Here is an 18839-nt window from a genome sequence, read left to right as displayed (position 1 = left end):
TTTCGTTGCCGAAACGGCGTGCGGACTTGCTGTCGCCATGGACGCCCCCGCGAACGAAGCCAGCCACATTCGGGCACTCTTTGACGATGTTCGTGACGGCGACGAAGGCATCGAGTACGCTCGCTCCATGCTGACCATTGTTTGTGACCTGATGGCCGTGCCTAGCTTGCTTGGATTCTTGAAGCCGCTGTACTTTTTCCAGCACCACACCTTCACCGTTCTCGACGCGAAAAGCATCTTTGATGTTGTCAAGGGTACAGCAACGACTCGGCTCCATGTCATGGCGCTTGATTCCCACGGTATTTTGCACCAGGCAACGTGAAGCCGCATCTTAACCTGCGGGAGTACGGCACGGCGCTGACCAAAATAGCCAAGCTCATGTACACATCCAATCCCCGGACGGTCGCGCGGCTGCTTGCCGACGTCGATGCGTTCCGAAAGAAGGCCAAAATCGAGTCGTTCGCTGACGTCGACGGCATCTACGACCCACTCCGACTTAAGCTCATGAAGCCTGCGCCCTTGTGTGTGCTGGAGGCGTACAGCAACGTGATCGAGCAGGTCGAAGCTGTCGTTTTTGTCACCGAGCTCTGCTCTCTGTCGTGCATGCATTGACATGGCCTATTCCTAGTCATTTAACATGTATTGCAAAGCGCAGCCGCCGACGAGGGACCACAGCACCGCCGTGGCCGACCCAGGCTGCCATGGCGCTTTCTTGACGGAAGAAGGATTCTACGACTTCTTGGTGGGGTACTTCATCAGCCCAGACTACCTGTCCGCCGACGATTCCTCTGCGGTACAGCTTCGTCATCCTTGGCCTGAGTAGCGACGTGGCTTGGCTAGATCATGGCGGCTGTCACGTCGACATTTGTCGTGCACACGACGGTCGATGTCAAGACTTCGCCGTCGATGATGTTTCCACAGTTTATCGAGGCGCTGTGCCGCCTGGCGCAGACGTTGCATGGCAAGCTTCTCTCGGAGGAACACGGGTCGATTCGAAAGACGATCGACACTGCCCGCCTCGAGCACAGCATCAAGGTCATGCTGGACACGATGCAAGTCATGCCGAATGGGACGACGGTCAAGTCGGCGTCCAAGGTGCCGCAGCAACAGGTCGAAACCAGCCTGGACGCCATGCTCAACGACATCCAAACACAAATGGGGACTCTCTCCGTCCGTACGCGCAACGTGCTCCAGCGACGCGCCGACATGGTTACTCGCGTCCCTCGGCGACTCTATGTGTACCTAATAGCTTGTGCATCGATAGATGGACGCTGCTGATGCTCCCAACAGAGTGAAATCCATCGGCAGCAGCACAAAACCCACGACGCATGCATCCTCGACATCAGCTATCGACGTAATTGTCATTCGAGACGTCCTGGCGGTGCCCGATTTTCCCGCGAACGTCGCAAGAAAGGTAGAAGGCGCATTTTCGTACCAAAACTGTGGACACTTCGAGGTACATTGGAATCCACCGTCCCAACGGTTGTCGCGCTGAACTAGATGTCACGGTCATTCGTCCGTCTGAATGTGCGATGGGTAGATGGCACTGGCACAGCTGCACGATGCCGAAGACGAGCTCGTCGACGTCAGGTACCTCCATTCCTTGTCGATGCTTCATTTGAGCCGAACGTACTGCCGCCATGACCTCGAGAGAAACTTGCCGCGAATTGGGAATCAATATTTATTCACGACGACTTCAATAGTCCGATGCGCGTGCTGGACACCGACGCATCCCTCTTTTTCACGCTTGCTCGGGGCAACATCCACGACAGCCGGCAGCGCGACCTGGACGCCCTCCAGACGTATGCAGAGGCTCTGGCTATAGCCGACAGCCTCCCAGAGAGCCACCCCGGGCGAGCACTTGCGTTGAATTGCCTCGGGTCCGTTTGCTACTACGCTGGGAATCTTCTCGTGGCGCTCAAGTGCTTTGACAAAGCGCTCGTGTTGCGGGAATCGGTGCGCACGCTCATCGAAAGATCTTCATTTCGATGGCTGACATCGATGGGTGGCGATAGTTGCTTGGAGAAGAACACGTGGACACAGCCACATCGCTCAACAACTTGGCGTGCTGCCTCCATGCCATGGGGGAAGTGGATGCATCGGCCATGTTTTTTCGATCTGTTCTCCACGCGTTCAAACTCGGATTCGGGCTCGCCCATCCCCGCGTGTCGGTTGCGATGAAGAATCTCGAGACTGCGCAGCGCCATCAGAGTCGGTACGTTTTCCAGGGTGTCGTCCTTGGATCATGGGATCCCCGATGAGCTCGATGGGACACCGCCGCCGCCTTAGGCTGATCCAAGACCGCGCACAAGTCAAGAATCGCGACGACATGAAGCACATCATTGCTGGTACGTCAGTCTGTGATCGACATGCAGGCGACTGTAGTCGTCTGGTTGCGCAGGGAGCACGTTTCAAATCGCCGCGTTCGAACGGCCGACGGGACCGGCGAAACCAAAGAAGAAAAAGGTCGCAAAGAAAAAGAAGTAGAGAAATCAGCCAAGAATGGAATTGATCGATGACTTGGTGTGTGGTGGACACAACGACTACAGGAGCCGAGAGGCGACCGCAAACTCGAGCGGGACCCAGCAAAACTTGACGAGGTTGTACAGGAGCACAAGGCCTCCGGCGACGGACGCTGCGTGTTCGTGCAGCGACGGCGATGCCTCTTCGGTCTTCCACACGAGCGCAATGAGGCTTACCACGATGACATGCTGTGCAATGTCCACAAGTCGTTGCAGGAGCGTGGATTTTGGCACAGTCGCCGCGACCCACAAGTCCACGTACGCCAGAAACAAGATCATGATGCCACTGGCAGACATGTCCGCTGTGACCATCGGCACCGTTCGATGGAGCGCTGTGGATGTGACGTAGCAGTTGTGAATGAGTTGCCCGAGTGTCTTCGTCTTCCACAAAGATACAGGCACAGCGCAAAGCCCTCGAAGCCACATGCAACGAACTTTTCCAACGGAGCTGTTGCTTATGAAACCTTCCACCAAGATCGCTGCGGCCGCGACGTTGATCCAAGGTTGAGCACTTCGTAGGTACGCAGGAACTTCCTCACGCACAATGCATATTGTGGTTGCGCCGGCAAAGTTGCACAGGATGTACATGACGGCACGAAGTGGCAAGGGTTTCGTTCCAAGTTGGGCGTGGGTGCGGATGTTGATGCACACGAGAACGATGAAGAACCACTTGCACCATTTCGAGATGTACTCATCTGCGACCAGCCTTGTCACGAGGTCGAGCGATGCGCACACAGCGGCAGCACCAACCAAAATTGCATACACAATCCACGAGTCATCACGTTTCGTTGATTGCAACTGCTTCGTTGACGGCGTGGTCCCTTTCCTCGCCGCTTCTACCTTGTGAAGGCTGTTGACGTCCGCTGCATTCTTCCCTTTCCGCCTTTGCTTCACCGATTTCCGCTTCCCCATATCCTGTTATCGCCGACACCGCGGCTGTCGCTGGGATTGTGACACGTATACCTTTTGTCCGGATAACAACTCTTCAACAAGAATGGATTCGCAATTTTTATTGAAATTTCATCTCTTTATTTGCCATTATTGGCCAACTTTCGATGGAATTGTGAGAAATTTAACTTCCCAGCTCCCATGCCGGCGGCTGGCTTAGTTGACCAAAGCACAACTGGATAGCACGGGAACATGCACATGTTTGCATCAGCTACGCGGGGGGGGAGTGCATCCACGTGCCTGTGGCCTGTCTTGTCGTTGTGCAAGCTCAGCAGCTCACGCTAAGCCTGGGTTAGGGAGGTCGACACAACGACCTGCTTCATCTTGTTCCCTTCTACGTCAATGGCCTGAAAGAACTAACGAATCTCGCTTCCAGCTCACATAACTCCTGACGTCTTCATCACTCACGTCGTATAGTAGCGCAGGGAGCAAGTTGGATAGCTAGCTATACATCAATTCTCAAAGTCGATCCCACACAAATGAAGTTTAGCGGTCGACTTAACTCGGACATCCGGATAATGTGTTCGTGCGACCTTTCAAAGACGCCTCGATCAGCATGTGCAAGTCCAGTGAAGATAGCGGGAGCAGCGAGGACGACATCTTCGGCATTGAAGGTACCGGGGACTACCCAAGTACTAAACTCCGCCGCATTCGCGCCATTTTCCTGGGCACCCACCGCCGTCGACCGTCATCGCAGCCGCAAAACAATCCACGAAGTGTGGACGTGAGCACGAGGACAAGGTCATCACGTTGCTTAGCCGCATACACCAACTTCACGTCATCTGACGAGGAAGACTCGACAGATGAGGTTGACTTCGACATGCGCAACTTGGGAATGTGCACCGCGCGACTGCGGAAACTGTGTGCAAAGGCGGTCGCCCCCATCAACCTCGATCGCGTCGCTTGCGACTTGAACACACTAGACATAGATGAACTGCGAGATGTGAAACGGGTCGAAGACGCAGCATTGAACGCCAAAGTCCTCCAACTTCAAATGGTACTCCATGCTCACCGTCTGTCGTCATTAATTTGCCAACATCATCTAGGCCATGGCAAAGCAACTGACCGATCTCGAGACCTTGTTTTGCAGCAACGTCTTGGAGATGACCCGCCAACTCACTGCTGCCATCGAGTCCGAAAGGTCCCAGGCAAGTTACTCCAAGTGATCATGCATGCAGAGCCGTTGAATCAACACGACGATCATCTAGAGCATAGCTCGAATAGCTTCCAGTGCATCAACTTCGCTCTCCATCAAGACACCACACATTGCGGATCGTCCCATCGCCATCCCATGCCATTCTGGGGACACGAAACCATCGCCGCTGGCCAAGCTAGAAGCTGCAGTGTCAGCAGACCTCTTGACCCGCGTGAAGGCAGCTGCAAGTCCCCCGCAGTATGGAGCCGACGCAGCAATCAGGGTGCGCGCTCAAACGAAATTCGCTTCAAATGAAGGTGCGAAGTGGCCGGAAGCCCCTCCGTCGCCACACCGCGCCAACGCCACGACGTGGAAGAATGGGTGAGCGATTGGACGTAGGATGATCGTATCTGACTATTTTGTGGGCAGGAGTTCCAGGGAGAGCGGAATCCAGAACAAGAGTACACAAGAGGAAGTCCACACATGCAATCGCTTTCTGAGTCCGTCGGAAGCAGCAGAACTCAAGGTGTTGCGAAGTACCCTTGGGCGAATGACAGCGATGATGGAAGATGTAGTCGAGTGAATTGGTGTGCGTGTGGCTAATATTATAAACGACTTCGACTTACGCGGCGAGCATCTGCGACATACTAACGATCGTTTCTTGGTGTTTTTGCCTCGACACGAGCATGACGGACAGTTCCGTGCTGAAACCAGAGCCTTCTTTGAGCACGTTCTCGGTGGGAACGGTAAAGTGGAGGTCGGCTTGCTACAAACATCGATGTCATCACGTGGGATGGGAAGACAAAGAAAAGATCGTACCGCTTCAAGGAACTCTTCCTCAAAGTTGTCAAACGACTTGACTGCTGGGTCGGGGTATGAGCCTTTTGCCTTCTTACCAGCAGGCTTCTTCAAAGACGAAATATCGACTTGCACACCAGCGAGAATCAAGAAGTAGTCAAACTTGAACGAAGACTTCATTGCAGGGTCTTCTGTGTTTTCGATGGCCCAGTCGATGTCCTGCTGCAACGCGCTGTGCAAGTGCGGGACCAACTGGTATGGCAAGTTGATCATGCGCCGATTCATGACAAGACCAACGGTCTTGGTCGACAAGATCGATGTAAGACGCGACTTGAGGTCCTTGGGACATTTGTCGAGGACGAGGGACTCGATTTGTCGAATGGACGGCTCGTTCGCATACCTCTTCAGGCTAAGCGCCGTAATGAACCCAAATACGTCCGTTTCTCCTTCACAGCAGACCATAGACCCAATGCTAACTTGGCTAACAATAATATTAGCCAAGTTGGATGTGTCCAGCGCTGTCGGTGGGAGAAAGTTAGTACTGATCAGTTGCTTGACGCTGTGGAAGTTTTCCTCGCATGGATCCGTGAAGACAAAGTCAATGTCTACGGTTTCCTTCTGGTCGCCATTGGATTTGAGCACAATGTCTTCTTCGTCGCCCGAACCTTCCTCGGACTCGCCCATGCTCTCATCGTTGATCTCGCCCAGTTGCCGCTTGCTCATGGCGTCTACGCTGCAGTTGATGCGATTCGTTGTGCAATGGTTGGTGCATTCGACGACCACATGAACTATCCGGAAATGCGAACCTGTATCATATAATAATTCAAAAATGCTTAACATGAACACCTCGTATTCCATTCAAAAACTACTATTAAAGTGTATATTTGCGAATATTGAAAAAAGTGTGAAAAACAATTGGCGCCATTCCATGCAGAAGTGGCATTTCATTGGCTCAGTTTCATCTTTGTCCGGATAAGATTACCCATGTTGGGAGACAAATCCTGTTCGATGACCCCAGTCCCGACCAACCTTGGCATCCCACCGCCGTACCCGTTCTGCGAAGCATGGGATAAGATCCCGCAGCACTCAACGCAGTGGCTCACACCATCCTTTCGAATTGGCGCCGTACATCAGCACCCCCGTGCTTCGGTTCTGTCCAGCAGTGAACAACTCGCAACCCACCCTGCGCGACATGCTTTCCCGACGCCCCAAGACAACGTCACCGACATCGACTTCGCTACACCCAGCAATGGCGGCTACGAGAGCAGCGAATATGAATATGGCTTCGAGCTCAATCAAGAATGGGCAGAGTATTTCGCACGACGAGAATTGGAGCGCCAAAAGCGACACACCGCAAAGGCACGACCGAAACGATCAAAGTTCAAGAAACCTAACCAAGCAACTTCGACTGATGTCATCAACCCACTGACGTACGAAGTGACAGTGGGGCAATTGAGCGGAAAGAAGCTTGACCTTTCAAGTGCTCGGGTTGATGCATTGGAGCGGCGACTCGAACGTTCGTTCCTGAACGATTTCAGCGACAGTGCCACGGTGTGCTTATTCAACGCATAGACTTGTCCATCTTCCCCTTGATCCCCCTCGATGTGCCGCGCTAACCCCACATGCTGAAGGCGCAACAGCACGAGCATACCCACGCGACGCAACCAAGACGGGACATTGGCTACAACTATATCCGCATTGCTTAAAAGTATCACTGCATTGCAAGATTTTGTTGTAAAATTCAAACTGGAGCACTTTCGACGAACGTTCGCGATACGGCGATATCCGGATACCTTGTGTTATCCGAAGGGGGAACTGCCGGCTGTGCGATAGCCGTGGAACAGGGCGGCATCAGCGCGGACATCAGCGAAATGAGTCATATGCAGAACCACATCCAAATCCCATCGTTGAAGAGAAACCTCTCGGGAGGAGCGTCTAACAGCAACAGCAATGGAGGTGGTTCAACGTCTGCGTCCTCCTCGTCCTTGAACATCAACACGTCGTCCCACATGAACATGAGTGCTGCAGCGTCGCTCAGTGCATTGGCCAATGGAAATAACAACACAGACCGCTCCACTATGCCGTCTGCACTCCCAATGCACAGACACGATCCTCATTGTCATGGGTCATCGTCGTCGTCATCGCATCCGTCGATGCAGCACTCGTACCTCGCGCCTCCGCAGCAGCAACAACACGACCGATACAGCATCCCCCAGCACAGCTCTGGTGCGGCGTCGTCGACAAACAACAACTCGATCACGTCGAATCCCCCTACGATTCAGCGTGCTGTCACATCTTCTTCGGCTTATATTCGTCAACCCCTCACGTACGATCTCGCACAAATGATCCATAGGCATCTCATTCTCCTAATCCACACAGCACACGGGTGTCCACGTCCGTTCCCATCATGCTCCCCACGCCCGGAAGTACTAGCATGATGCGACCAACTGGACCTCTTGGTGTTGGAAGCACGAACTCGTCTGCTGCCTCTTCCCCTGTACCTACATTTTCGCCTGACTGGCGAATGTACTTGACAATCGAAGAGCGCCAAGCCGTGCGCTCCAAGATCCTTGATGCATACACTAGCACATGCAAGACTTACGAGGAGCTGCTTCATGCGGTAGGATTTTCTGAAATGGTCATTCCCCGACGCTGATGCCTGGGTTTCAGGCGTCCGCGATAGAAGAAGAACTACTGCACATAGCAGCTCCGTCCAGGTTGGACTACTTCAAGAGCGGGTTTGAGTTTGAAAACCGAGTGAAATTGAAGCGAGAACAACTGCAAGGCCAACTGGTCGCAATGGAGAAGCGAAAGCACGTCAGCACCTCGTCGTCGAGCAATGGACAGCTTGGGGACGGCCATCACCATAGGCACAAGCGATCGGCGTCGCCGCCCCCCCCGTCGTCGTCCCACGGTGGCGCTCCTGATGGCCCCAAGAAGTCCCGGAAACAGCAATGAGACTTGCTGTTATCGAATATCACGTGGATGTGTTGTGGATAACACAAAGCGTTCGAAACGAGTCGTCAAATGTTATGATTTTTGAGTTGTCAGCGGTTCCCCTTGAAATGGTTGAACCACGGAGAGGAGTAAATGTGTTGTTAAAACGATCGGAACAACGAGTGCTTGAACAACGCCCACTGCAGCCCGTGTGGCCGGGCGTCATGCATTTCGGGATGCATCAAGTTGAACCGGTACTTTTCCAGGCGAGCGAGGAAGCGCTGCGACGAAATCTAGCACACAAGCGATGATGACAACTCAGGAAAAACACCCAACCTGGCCATCATTACCGTGGTGTAGAAGGCAGGGATAGCAGCGCGGGGAAGCTGAGACTGCATCGCTTGCGCTTGTCGCATTTGATCGAGGGCGTGGCAGGCCACGTCAAATGTCACGGGCGCAATCCTTGAATACGCGGCATCGTCGATGGAGTCACCGCAGGCTGCGGCGAGAACGTCTTCGATTGCCACTTGATGCTATTCAGCACCAACTTGAATCGCGTGGAAAGTTGCAGCGGAATTAATAGAGTTCACGGCATGATCGTACTTTCGTCAGGATATCCTGGGGCAAGTACACGCATTTCTGACTCGCGTGGAACGTCGTACCACGCAGGAGCGTCGTGATACCGACGGCAATGCCGGCATGTCTGGCGATGTGGAGTCAGCGACGCAAGAGAGAGGTTTCAAAACACACCTCGCGGCAATGTCCGCGGTGTCGTCGCGGACATCAAGGCACTCCAGCGCGAGATGAAGCATCGATGCAGCAGTCTTTTCGGCGTAGATGTCCAAGTCTCGGACCGTCGACGGGTTCTCCACTTCGAGATCCAGTTCCTGCAAGCTATGTCGTTGGAGATGACTTAACGAGTTGAGCAATCGAAGTACCCGTGCTTCCAAGATGCGATCCAACCACCGCTGGGTAAGCTGATGCCTGTGGATGGCACTGTGCAATTCCGCAAGTACCACATGGTCCGTTGGGGCAGGCTTGCGGCTGTCGAAGAGGTCGTGGAGACGTTGGCGCCACCACTGAATGCGGATCTTTCCAGCGCCAGGATTTGTGCGAGAAGAATCCTTGATGCGAGCAATCTCAATGTTGAATGCACGCTACAGAGGGTGGCATCGTGAGCGAACATTAAAAAGATGCGCCACCATTGACGTACAATCGCGTAGAAGGCATCGCGAGATGCAGACGGCAACAAAAGGCCACAGAGAAAGTTGTCGTAGTCCAGCTTCCTACACATGCATGGTCCACATTACTCGACCCAAAGGGTCACTCATACGCTGCAACATTACAAGAGCTACATACCTCACAGTGTCGCGCAGCGTCAAGGCCTGCTGGCTGATGAACCGCCGGTGGGTGGCGCCTCGAACGGTGAACATGTTCCACAAGTGAAGTCCATGTGACCAATTCAGCGGATTCAAGGATTTTAAATGCATTTCAAATTAAAATTGGACTAATTGTTTTCACAATTCAACATTTAAATAGGCTACCACACTTTCCGGAACCGGATAAATTCTGCTATCAACCATTGAGTCATTGCAAGTTCCCACGACTTGATTGGTTTGCTTTGAACAATTAAGCACCACTGATTTGTCCAAAATATATGAGTTAAGGATTATTGTCCAATTACATTGCATCAACTGACGCAACGTCAATGCTCACTCGCACTCTTCTGCAAGCGTGAATGACCTCAATTGGCGGGATCCCAGTGACCACCGTTGGTGCCGTCGCGGTTGGCACAGCGCTCGTGTACACGGGCATCAAGGTTGTTCGCGGCAAGCTATATGACTTTGTCTTTGTGGGGCTCTCCACGGGGTGGTATCGCGAAGTGCTGGAACTCCTCAGCCCCAAGGCCCGAATGCTAGACGTTGGTATCGGCACAGGCATGGCCCTTCTCCACAACAAGGCACTCGTGGAGTCGAAGAACCTCTTTGTGGACGGCGTGGATTATGACAAGGACTACATCACTGACTGCAAGAAGAACGTGAGTGCCCATGGCCTAGCCGACTCGATCCACGTCCACCATGCTTCCATCTATGATTACACGTCGTCCACACCGTACGATGCCGTGTACTTTAGTGCATCGCTTATGATCATGCCGGACCCTGTGAAAGCGCTAAGCCACACGGCAAGCCTGTTGACGTCGACCGGTCGAATCTACGTGACTCAGACGATTCAAACCCAAAAATCTTGGCTCATGGAGGTTGGGAAGCCTTTGCTGAAGTTCCTCACGACCGTCGATTTTGGGAACGTCACGTACGAAGACGACTTCGAGCGCACTGTAGCTGCGGCGGGTCTTTGCATCATTGTCAACCAAGCGATCTCGGGGTCGACCAAGGAATCCGTGCGCTCGTTTCGGTTGTTCGTGCTCGAAAAGGCCACGAAATAAAACGAAATAAAGGACAAATAGACTCCACCATGTTGTCAAATCCATCGCTGCGCTGTGTCCACTGCTTGCTCAGAGTGTGAAGATTGTGCAACGTTACAATGCTTGAAGTGCACACAAGTGACTGCATGACATTTCTTCCGAAGTGCTCAATGCGTAGATGCAGCACCATATTTCGTGTCGCAAAGCGCATGCTTTTCACGAAGCTTCTGCTTTCACTAGTCTCGACTTGAACTGTTCGGACCATCGACGACAACCGGACCACACATCCATGCAGTGCCAACTTGTACACATTTGAAGAGCATCTTCAGTCTTGTGGCAGCAGGAATAGCAACTGTGAACTGGGTTTCGTGGGGACATGCGCGCTTCTACCACCCCCGTGTTTGTGGATAGTGGACCACCGCGTGCCGGTCCTCAACCCTGAGTGTTGCTCGATACTTCCATCACCGACTTTGTATCCCATTCAGCCATGGCATGTTGGGCACTTGGCACAACCACGTTTTTTGGTTACACTGACTTTTTTCCAAAGAAGTCCATGAGATTGCTCTGCTTTGCCGTGCCAGATCCTTTCAGGACACGCTTCTTCTTTGGAGGCGGTGCTGGCAGTTTCCCAGACGACGACGCGGCTTTTGTCTGGGACGTCGGGTGTTCGTCCCCTTCAACGTCTTCGTATATGGTTTCGGTGACCATATACCCGTCCTCGTTGATATGAGTTTTCGTCACTGCTTTTTGTCGCTTCTGAGGGCGATGGGCCGTTGCTTCTTCTTTCTCGACCGCCACAGGTTGCGATCGAGGGAGAGCTGGCGGGGTTGGACGATCTTCTCCAGCACTTGTGGTTGGTGCAGTCGTGGGATGCGGTGGGCAATTGACGGGTTTGTCATCCTTTTTCACTGGATGCGACGGCTTTGGGGTCGGAAAGAACTCCGCTTCGTCGTCGTCATCGCTGTCGTCACACACACGAAGTCGCTTATGGTGCGTTGATTTTTTGACAAATTTTGGGGTTTCGTCGTCGTCGTCGCTTACATCTTCGTCGCTGTCGTCGACCACGTTGGCCTTATTCTTCGACGGTGGAGCAGCCTGCTGCTTGCTTTCAGTCTTGGCGGAAGTCGTGCCAAAAAATGAAGGTGTTTGCTTCTTGGGAGGAGGCTTGGACGAGCTCGAAGACGACTGCCTTTGAAAGAACGGCGTGGTGGTCTTTGTAGTGTTGATGGCCTTAAAGTTGGAGAAGACTGAAGCCGACTCCGCTGCTACCATGACAAGATTCCGCGAACCCAAAGCTTCATCGCACGTGATATCGGACGCGATTGCGCCGTATGTCCCATTACTCCCAAGGCCTTCGTCCAAGCGAGGGAACCACATTATGTTCTTCAGCGCATCGTCCACATCCCGAGTGGAGAGAGCTGCCGACCGGTAGACTGCATACAAATCCGTAGCATCGTCAGGTTCACCACGGATCAATGAGATAGTTTTTCCCGCGATTGCATTTGTTTCTGGGTCGATTTCCGTGGATACCACGACTTGCACGGACTGCACATCCGTTTCTTGGGCGATAACCTGTGCCAAAGCTTCTTGGCCATCTTTTAAGGAGCATCCCGTGGCCCGGCAGACTCGCACCAAGTGCGGCGCTTCGTTCCTATCCAGCGCTTCTTGAATGTATTCCACCACCGCCGATGCCATCTTTGTTCTCCCGCCAAGACGAATCCGGATATACGAAGCATACGGATAACGTTCCTCCGTTGTCATAAAAAATTCTCAAACTGACGGAATGCCTTGCCAATATGTAGTGTCCCTTTCATTAATATAATGGGATCGCCATTTAATTGGCTGAAAAGAATTCGACGATAAATCGCTAGCGTCTTGATTGGCTTAAGAGATTTTGCGAATTGGAAAATATCAATAAGTGCTGGAGGAAATTTCAAGGTCGACCTTCAGCCAGCCCCATGTTGAAACTTAGGGCGATGTCGAGCCCATCCATGTACTTCGATTAAAAACTCTTTAGAGACGGTTCGAAGAGTGTTTTTACCATGTAAAACACCTTCCCATGGTGCTGGGGCATGTACATGGTGCTCGTTCGTGGAGGGAGGAAAATTTCAAAACATCAATCATGACATTGATGAAGTTGACGAGAGTTGCTAGAAATACCTTTCGTGCAAGTCCATGGTCCTTTGGCCAAAGCGAAGATCTAATAGGTGTGAGACAGCCAACCATTGAGTCGGTGGTACAGTCCCTGCTAGTCGAACCCAGTGAAATCAATTCAAACGGTTCATGCAAAGCAAAGTTTGAGATTGACGTCAAGAACGAGGGTGCTGGATCAAAGCAACTGAGAGCACCGGAAGACTTGAATTTAGCCACTGCTGGCATTCCACGAGTTGCGAGGCGGAAAAATGTTCAAACCCCAGCGTAGCCGCAGTGGACACAGCGCACAAGGTCGTTTGGGTGTTGCAAACCATGCAACTTGGTGATCTATTTAGTACTTTTTTCGAGCACAAACAACCGAGACGAGCGCACGGATTCCTTGGTCGACCCCGAGATCGCTTGGTTGACAACGATGCAAAGACCCGCCGCAGTTACAGTGCGCTCGAAGTCGTCTTCGTACGTGACGTTCCCAAAATCGACGGTCGTGAGGAACTTCAGCAAAGGCTTCCCAACCTCCATGAGCCAAGATTTTTGGGTTTGAATCGTCTGAGTCACGTAGATTCGACCGGTCGACGTCAACAGGCTTGCCGTGTGGCTTAGCGCTTTCACAGGGTCCGGCATGATCATAAGCGATCCGCTGAAGTATACAGCATCGTACGGTGTGGACGACGTGTAATCATAGATGGAAGCATGGTGGACGTGGATCGAGTCATCTAGGCCATGGGCACTCACGTTCTTCTTGCAGTCGGTGATGTAGTCTTTGTCATAATCCACGCCGTCCACAAAGAGGTTCTTCGACTCCACGAGTGCCTTGTTGTGAAGAAGGGCCATGCCTGTGCCGATACCAACGTCTAGCATTCGGGCCTTGGGGCTGAGAAGTTCCAGCACTTCGCGATACCACCCCGTGGTGAGTCCCACAATGACAAAGTCATATAGCTTGCCGCGAACAACCTTGATGCCCGTGTACACGAGCGCTGTGCCAACCGCGACGGCACCAACGGTGGTCACTGGGATCCCGCCAATTGTGGTCATTCACGCTTGCAGAAGAGTGCGAGTGAGCATTGACGTTGCGTCAGTTGATGCAATGTAATTGGATAAAAATCCTTGACCAACCTGTTTTGGACAAATCAGTGGTGCTTAAGTGTTCAAAATCAACCAATCCGATTGTGTTAAATTGGATGAAATATCAATAGGCCAGAAATTATGCTAACGTTTGACATTTTCACAATGACCTTCCATTGCCAACAAAATGCGGAGAGAAATTTCTTACACACGATGTCAAACTATGAAGTGGCAATGCACTGGGCGCACGACGGTTGCGTTCATGCCGGCGGCACTACGTGTTGAATTGGCCACCCGTCACCTTTCGTGAGAAACCTGCCGTTTGCGTGCGCCAGCATCGTGACTTGCCTGTCAAAATGCTCGTTAACAAGTCACCGCTCACGGGGAGCAACGCTAGTCTGCATCTTGCTGCTGCCACCATCCTTAGCAAATTGGGACGGACGGCGCTTGTTGGTGGTTATGGCCTCCGGGTAACATTGCACTCCAACCTGGACACGATCAAGGGGTCGCACATGATCAGTACATTTACTTGGCTATCGACCGTAAACGAGCTCGCCTGATAGCTACACTGCATTGCAGGCACCAAAAAGCGTCCGAGTAGAACCCGACATCATCGAAGAAAGTCTCGTCTTGCAAGAACCTCCACAGCTAGGTAAATAAGACAGTCAGGTTGATGTGCATGAAGCGCCAGGCTTGGCAGTGATCGCCAGGAACCGTTCTTTGACTAGTTGCAGGCATCCTTGACGATCATGAATGAGGAACTCCAGCGTCTCCATGTCTTGGTCGTCGCTGCCTTCCACTTTCTACGAAGCATTCGACAGCACCGCCACCATGTGCATTCGACTGCTGTTGCAAGGTGTACCTTAAAGTGAAACACGACCGACGTCTGGACTCCGCGTTTGGATGTGATCTTGGACAGAAGCTTGAGCTGCCGCTTGTCTTCGACGCGGCCCCAGCCAGGACGGTCGGCGTCAGGGCAGATGGCCATCACGTATCCTGCAGGAAACGTTTTATTCAGGTGAACCATCCCACCACTGATGTGTTACCATGCGACACAACGAGATCGCATGTCCATTCCACGTCGCCCGAGACCTTTTTGGCGGCAAACCACCTGAACTCTTTCGATGCAGCCTTCATTTCGTCCACGTTGACGACCAACGACGGCAGGTCCATCATGTCCTTGGTCATGGCGGCGTCGTCCATGTTGTCTTGGCTTACTGTCCGGGTCAGCCGCGCCGAGACTGTTCGCGCCGCCACCGCCGCTGTTTCGGCTGCCCGTTCGACAAACGCGTTGAAGAACTTGGGATTCGACGACGCCTTAGTCGGCTGATCGTCCTCCAATGTCTTGACGGTCTCCGATTTTGCTGAAAATGGACCCCACGCCGACTCGTACCCAGCTCGAATGCGTACCACATACGAAGTTCCAGGGCTCAGGTGCGCCAATACACACGAATTGAGCTGGCCCGACACATCTTTCGTCGCCCACATGGCCCCAAAAGAATTCTTCGAGTACTGGAGCTGGTACTTGACGACAAACGGGTCCAGAAGCGCTTCCCACGACACCACAAGCGACGTCATGGTGGGGGCGTGGACGTCAAGTCCACTTGGAGCGACCAACGACGGTGGCTGGGGCGATGGTGGTGGTTGAGGATGAGACGTTGTCGATGCCACGGCCTTGTCCACGAGTTTCACTGCTCCTTCGGGCTTGTCTTCGAATGCCAATCGTTCGAGCACGGCCGCGTTGTCGACGGTCGTCTCAAATGCCCACAACTCGGTGTCTTGCAGCCGCACAAACACATACGGACCCCGCGTGACCTTTTCCTCACACTTGATCAGTGATCCTTTGTCCAGAGCGACTTCCACCGTCGGCGCCTCGTACGATGGGCCGGACCGTGCGCGGAGGCCAATGAGGACGCGGTAGTAAAACAGCCCAAGCTCCACCACATCGGGGCACTCTCCAGCAAGGAACACCACAGACGACGGTGACGGCGTCGTTCGCGGACTCAGAGATTGTGTTGGAGGTTGGCGTGATGGCGTGTCGAGGGGCAGGGTGGTCAACACGGCACTAGCTTCGCTGTACACGCCCCAAGTGGTGTCTGTGCCACATCGAAGCCGAACAAGGTACTTTTCATTCGGTTCAAGCCCAACCAACGTCCCCGCGGTCTCCGCGGGTGCCGCAATGTGGTCCAAGAGTGCGACTCCACCAGCCGTGCGATTCTTGACGGCCACGGTTGCCCATGGATGAAATCGATGTTCCGATTGCAAGGCAAACTGCAGTTGGTACCGACTCGCCCCCGCGACACTGTCCCAGAGGAGACTGATGGAGTACGGACCGTTGCGAAGCATGGTCGGCGCGTGAGGTGGAAGCGAGAGCGCGTCGAGAACGTCAAGATGGCGAGTCGACGGATGCGAGAACTCTAGCGTCATCGGGCGAGCTGCGGCGTGGAGCAGATCCATCACTTGATGAAACTTCATGCCACGGACACTCTGCCCAGCGATCGCGATGAGGACGTCGCCGCGTTCAACTTGGTTGGTGAGATCGGCTTGTCCTTTCGGCACGACGCTGTCAACTGTGATGGGGCTTTTGTCGATTCCTTTAAAGAGAATGCCGAGCTTTCCAGGACCAAACAGCACTTGCTTCACGGGGGCGATCGTGCTGCTGCTGCTCGTGCGTTTCAGCACTTCTTTGCTTCTCACGACGACTTCGACCCACTCTTCCTCGTCCACGAGGGGGCCTTGCGTCGTCGTGTTGCCGCTTCCATCTCCGTCGTCGGCCGACGACGTGCTTTGGGGTTTCTTTACAAATGGTTTGATGGCTCCACGGAACCGCTGCGTGAGCGTAGGAAGTTTCCCGAGCAGGAGCTTTTTCGCTTTGGCCTTGAGGGAGCTGGGATCGTCCACGTCATTCCACTCGCCAACCGTCAACTGGTCTTGAACGTCGACGTCGGCGAGGGCTGCGACCTCCGCACGCAGCGCTTCGATGCCTCCTTGGACTTTGCTCACGTGCTGGAAACCATGCTGAAGAAAGAGCAGGACGAACCGAGTCACGTGCATATCGCAGTCCCCTGACGGAGACGCCGGGCCGTTCGAACTCACCGAGGCACTCGTTGCCGGATCGTCCGATGACACACGTTGCTGCGCGATCGACGAGTCCCCGAGAAAGCAAAAGTGGCACTCTTTCATGCGACCAAACCCATCCAAGAGCACGTTGAATGCTTCGGGGCTGGCGAGCACGTCCGGATCGATGTGGTACGACAGACTAAAGTGAAAGTCTTGGAACGCGGAAAACGGCCGACAGTCCAGCAAGAGCAGCGCGAGGCCGTTCGGCGCATGGTTTGTTTGGATTTTGGACACCATGTGGGCGACCACTTCTTGGGGGTGTACGTTCAAGCACGGAGCTGCGCCCATTTGCCGCAGCGCTGGCAACGATCGATCAGTGAGGGGCCGGTAGCACACCTACAGACGTCAGAGTGTCCGTGATGGCAGCTTGGCGGGATGGTTGCTCGTCGTACCAACATGACGTCCTTCCGGAAGGAGGCGGGAGTGCAGGCCAGGCGATCTTGTGCAATGGTTGTCAGCTCTTTAACATGTTCCACCGACGTGAACGTTAACCTGGCGAGAACTTGGGGCAATTCCGCCACGTCGGCTTCCATGACGCGATCTCGGCTGTCTTCCAGCAGCGCGAGAGCGAAGAAATGCAGCAAGCATGGATCATCTTCGAGGAGAACTGTATCCCACAGCGCAAACACCAAGTCCGGCGACTCGTTGCGAGTAAAGAATGTGATGAACCACGGCGTGACGTACAATTCCGGTGACATGTCGTGCTGGTCGAGATGGGCGCCTATGGACAACCACCCAGTCAAAGAATAAAGTGGCTGGCACAGGTTGTACACAAATTCGGGTCGTGGTACTGCAGCAGCAGCCGCAATAGCCGCATCGAGCACTGCAATGACCGGAACTCGCGGTCCGAGAACACATTCGTCAAGTACTTGTCGATGAACGTGTAGAAACATTGGTACACGACGGCGTCGGTCCATCCCGACGACGGCGACGTGGACGAAAGATCGCCACGCAAAAGAAGGAAGGGTGCCAGCACTTCATTCATCCCTTGTTTGTACCGAATGTTTTTGCACTTGCAGTAGTACGTCAGCAGATGCACGAGGGTTTGCTCGACACACTCGCGCGAATGTGGTGCGAAATCCTTGGCTCGCGTGCGCGGGGCATCCGCACGGATCACTCGTTGGTTCGGATCGTCTTGTTCCATCATAGAGATGACGTCCCACGGCAAGTCGGCTTTTATTCCACCAGGGCAGAGCAGTTCCTTCCACACCCTGGCCCGCCACTTGCTGGGTATTTCACCCAAATCACGACACAATTGCGTGATGATGTACGTATCTGGCCGACGTTTGTCGAGCTCTGCGTCCAACGATCGCATCAAGTCGTCGGTGGAGATCGGGACATCAATGTCCTCAACATCAATGCTTTTCCGGAGATATGCCAACGACCCAACGTCGTCAATGCTTTCCGCGCCTCCATTCTCTTCCAACGCTGGTGGTGGATTGCCGTGCGATCTGCGACCATGCTCGATTCCGTTCGTTGTACTTGCTGTGGAAGTTTCCGGGTGATGCTCATTCACCGTTGGCGACTCGGCGCCTTCTGTCGTTGGTCCATCATCGTCTGAGACGTCTGCTTCTTTGCACTCTTCAACATCCTCATGCAACAGCGTTTCTTGCATGGATTCATGTGGAGCTGAAAAGTTGGTTCCAGATTCCGCCGCTGCCGCCATGTAGCTAGGTATCGCCGTCAGCGACGCCTTTCGCAAATAAATTCGCACTGGCGGAATCTAATATCCGAATCCGGA

The 18839-nt window shown here is 53.5% G+C and overlaps 11 protein-coding genes across 12 annotated transcripts; 5 read left to right on the top strand and 6 right to left on the bottom strand.

Moving 5' to 3' along the window:
- The first annotated feature begins 1 nt into the window (after position 1).
- On the top strand, positions 2 to 3513 carry H310_00441. 2 transcript variants are annotated; one of them, XM_008863241.1, is made up of 11 exons: positions 2 to 114; positions 166 to 254; positions 314 to 558; positions 629 to 793; positions 841 to 1209; positions 1265 to 1456; positions 1541 to 1590; positions 1704 to 1956; positions 2016 to 2215; positions 2290 to 2348; positions 2402 to 3513. In XM_008863241.1, the coding sequence occupies exons 1-11, from the start codon at positions 38 to 40 to the stop codon at positions 2485 to 2487; spliced, it is 1785 nt and encodes a 594-aa protein (XP_008861463.1). In that variant the 5' UTR covers positions 2 to 37; the 3' UTR covers positions 2488 to 3513. The 2 variants fall into 2 exon arrangements, with proteins under 2 accessions (XP_008861463.1, XP_008861464.1); XM_008863242.1 differs by having other exon boundaries at positions 2016 to 2348.
- On the bottom strand, positions 2485 to 3483 carry H310_00442 (hypothetical protein). The gene has a single exon (XM_008863243.1). The coding sequence runs from the start codon at positions 3432 to 3434 to the stop codon at positions 2544 to 2546; it is 891 nt and encodes a 296-aa protein (XP_008861465.1). The 5' UTR covers positions 3435 to 3483; the 3' UTR covers positions 2485 to 2543.
- A 777-nt stretch (positions 3514 to 4290) lies between the features above and the next one.
- H310_00440 (hypothetical protein) lies at positions 4291 to 4636 on the top strand (the record flags this gene model as incomplete). The annotated part of the gene is made up of 2 exons (XM_008863240.1): positions 4291 to 4467; positions 4517 to 4636. 2 exons carry the CDS (start codon positions 4291 to 4293, stop codon positions 4634 to 4636), a joined length of 297 nt encoding a protein of 98 aa, XP_008861462.1.
- Positions 4637 to 5168: 532 nt separating this feature from the next.
- H310_00439 (hypothetical protein) lies at positions 5169 to 6149 on the bottom strand. Its single transcript, XM_008863239.1, has 2 exons — positions 5425 to 6149; positions 5169 to 5371 (listed from the first exon to the last, which is right to left on the bottom strand). Exons 1-2 carry the CDS (start codon positions 6124 to 6126, stop codon positions 5228 to 5230), a joined length of 846 nt encoding a protein of 281 aa, XP_008861461.1. The 5' UTR covers positions 6127 to 6149; the 3' UTR covers positions 5169 to 5227.
- Positions 6150 to 6396: 247 nt separating this feature from the next.
- H310_00438 (hypothetical protein) lies at positions 6397 to 7163 on the top strand. The gene has a single exon (XM_008863238.1). The coding sequence runs from the start codon at positions 6412 to 6414 to the stop codon at positions 6973 to 6975; it is 564 nt and encodes a 187-aa protein (XP_008861460.1). The 5' UTR covers positions 6397 to 6411; the 3' UTR covers positions 6976 to 7163.
- Positions 7164 to 7219: 56 nt separating this feature from the next.
- H310_00437 (hypothetical protein) lies at positions 7220 to 8490 on the top strand. Its single transcript, XM_008863237.1, has 3 exons — positions 7220 to 7729; positions 7783 to 8023; positions 8074 to 8490. Exons 1-3 carry the CDS (start codon positions 7275 to 7277, stop codon positions 8359 to 8361), a joined length of 984 nt encoding a protein of 327 aa, XP_008861459.1. The 5' UTR covers positions 7220 to 7274; the 3' UTR covers positions 8362 to 8490.
- H310_00436 (hypothetical protein) lies at positions 8375 to 9778 on the bottom strand. The gene is made up of 7 exons (XM_008863236.1): positions 9700 to 9778; positions 9554 to 9626; positions 9279 to 9497; positions 9091 to 9227; positions 8944 to 9043; positions 8691 to 8873; positions 8375 to 8633 (listed from the first exon to the last, which is right to left on the bottom strand). The coding sequence occupies exons 1-7, from the start codon at positions 9771 to 9773 to the stop codon at positions 8502 to 8504; spliced, it is 918 nt and encodes a 305-aa protein (XP_008861458.1). The 5' UTR covers positions 9774 to 9778; the 3' UTR covers positions 8375 to 8501.
- A 288-nt stretch (positions 9779 to 10066) lies between these two features.
- On the top strand, positions 10067 to 10827 carry H310_00435 (hypothetical protein). The gene has a single exon (XM_008863235.1). It carries the CDS (start codon positions 10079 to 10081, stop codon positions 10781 to 10783), a length of 705 nt encoding a protein of 234 aa, XP_008861457.1. The 5' UTR covers positions 10067 to 10078; the 3' UTR covers positions 10784 to 10827.
- A 340-nt stretch (positions 10828 to 11167) lies between these two features.
- H310_00434 (hypothetical protein) lies at positions 11168 to 12477 on the bottom strand. The gene has a single exon (XM_008863234.1). It carries the CDS (start codon positions 12455 to 12457, stop codon positions 11288 to 11290), a length of 1170 nt encoding a protein of 389 aa, XP_008861456.1. The 5' UTR covers positions 12458 to 12477; the 3' UTR covers positions 11168 to 11287.
- A 564-nt stretch (positions 12478 to 13041) lies between these two features.
- H310_00433 (hypothetical protein) lies at positions 13042 to 13960 on the bottom strand. Its single transcript, XM_008863233.1, has one exon. The coding sequence runs from the start codon at positions 13946 to 13948 to the stop codon at positions 13244 to 13246; it is 705 nt and encodes a 234-aa protein (XP_008861455.1). The 5' UTR covers positions 13949 to 13960; the 3' UTR covers positions 13042 to 13243.
- A 484-nt stretch (positions 13961 to 14444) lies between these two features.
- Positions 14445 to 18790, bottom strand: H310_00432 (hypothetical protein). Its single transcript, XM_008863232.1, has 5 exons — positions 17870 to 18790; positions 17491 to 17819; positions 15025 to 17434; positions 14841 to 14974; positions 14445 to 14781 (listed from the first exon to the last, which is right to left on the bottom strand). Exons 1-5 carry the CDS (start codon positions 18762 to 18764, stop codon positions 14644 to 14646), a joined length of 3906 nt encoding a protein of 1301 aa, XP_008861454.1. The 5' UTR covers positions 18765 to 18790; the 3' UTR covers positions 14445 to 14643.
- Positions 18791 to 18839: the final 49 nt, after the last annotated feature.

This window comes from Aphanomyces invadans, assembly GCF_000520115.1.
Source record: "Aphanomyces invadans strain NJM9701 unplaced genomic scaffold supercont1.1, whole genome shotgun sequence".
Lineage (NCBI taxonomy): Eukaryota > Oomycota > Saprolegniomycetes > Saprolegniales > Verrucalvaceae > Aphanomyces > Aphanomyces invadans.
Note: the sequence above shows the minus strand (reverse complement) of the source record. Positions and strands in the feature narration are given on the sequence as shown.

Coding starts and splice junctions, on each gene's coding strand:
- H310_00441 (XM_008863241.1), top strand. CDS start 38: ATGGACGCCCCCGCGAACGAAGCCAGCCACATTCGGGCACTCTTTGAC. Junction 115..165: donor GACGGCGACGAAGGCATCGA/GTACGCTCGCTC, acceptor GGCCGTGCCTAG/CTTGCTTGGATTCTTGAAGC. Junction 1,210..1,264: donor TCCAGCGACGCGCCGACATG/GTTACTCGCGTC, acceptor GTGCATCGATAG/ATGGACGCTGCTGATGCTCC.
- H310_00442 (XM_008863243.1), bottom strand. CDS start 3,434: ATGGGGAAGCGGAAATCGGTGAAGCAAAGGCGGAAAGGGAAGAATGCA.
- H310_00439 (XM_008863239.1), bottom strand. CDS start 6,126: ATGAGCAAGCGGCAACTGGGCGAGATCAACGATGAGAGCATGGGCGAG. Junction 5,372..5,424: donor AGGAAGAGTTCCTTGAAGCG/GTACGATCTTTT, acceptor CGATGTTTGTAG/CAAGCCGACCTCCACTTTAC.
- H310_00438 (XM_008863238.1), top strand. CDS start 6,412: ATGACCCCAGTCCCGACCAACCTTGGCATCCCACCGCCGTACCCGTTC.
- H310_00437 (XM_008863237.1), top strand. CDS start 7,275: ATGAGTCATATGCAGAACCACATCCAAATCCCATCGTTGAAGAGAAAC. Junction 7,730..7,782: donor TATATTCGTCAACCCCTCAC/GTACGATCTCGC, acceptor TAATCCACACAG/CACACGGGTGTCCACGTCCG. Junction 8,024..8,073: donor ACGAGGAGCTGCTTCATGCG/GTAGGATTTTCT, acceptor CCTGGGTTTCAG/GCGTCCGCGATAGAAGAAGA.
- H310_00436 (XM_008863236.1), bottom strand. CDS start 9,773: ATGTTCACCGTTCGAGGCGCCACCCACCGGCGGTTCATCAGCCAGCAG. Junction 9,498..9,553: donor GCGATGCCTTCTACGCGATT/GTACGTCAATGG, acceptor CACCCTCTGTAG/CGTGCATTCAACATTGAGAT. Junction 9,044..9,090: donor ACCGCGGACATTGCCGCGAG/GTGTGTTTTGAA, acceptor CCACATCGCCAG/ACATGCCGGCATTGCCGTCG.
- H310_00435 (XM_008863235.1), top strand. CDS start 10,079: ATGACCTCAATTGGCGGGATCCCAGTGACCACCGTTGGTGCCGTCGCG.
- H310_00434 (XM_008863234.1), bottom strand. CDS start 12,457: ATGGCATCGGCGGTGGTGGAATACATTCAAGAAGCGCTGGATAGGAAC.
- H310_00433 (XM_008863233.1), bottom strand. CDS start 13,948: ATGACCACAATTGGCGGGATCCCAGTGACCACCGTTGGTGCCGTCGCG.
- H310_00432 (XM_008863232.1), bottom strand. CDS start 18,764: ATGGCGGCAGCGGCGGAATCTGGAACCAACTTTTCAGCTCCACATGAA. Junction 17,435..17,490: donor TCCGGAAGGACGTCATGTTG/GTACGACGAGCA, acceptor TGACGTCTGTAG/GTGTGCTACCGGCCCCTCAC. Junction 14,782..14,840: donor CGGTCGTGTTTCACTTTAAG/GTACACCTTGCA, acceptor AATGCTTCGTAG/AAAGTGGAAGGCAGCGACGA.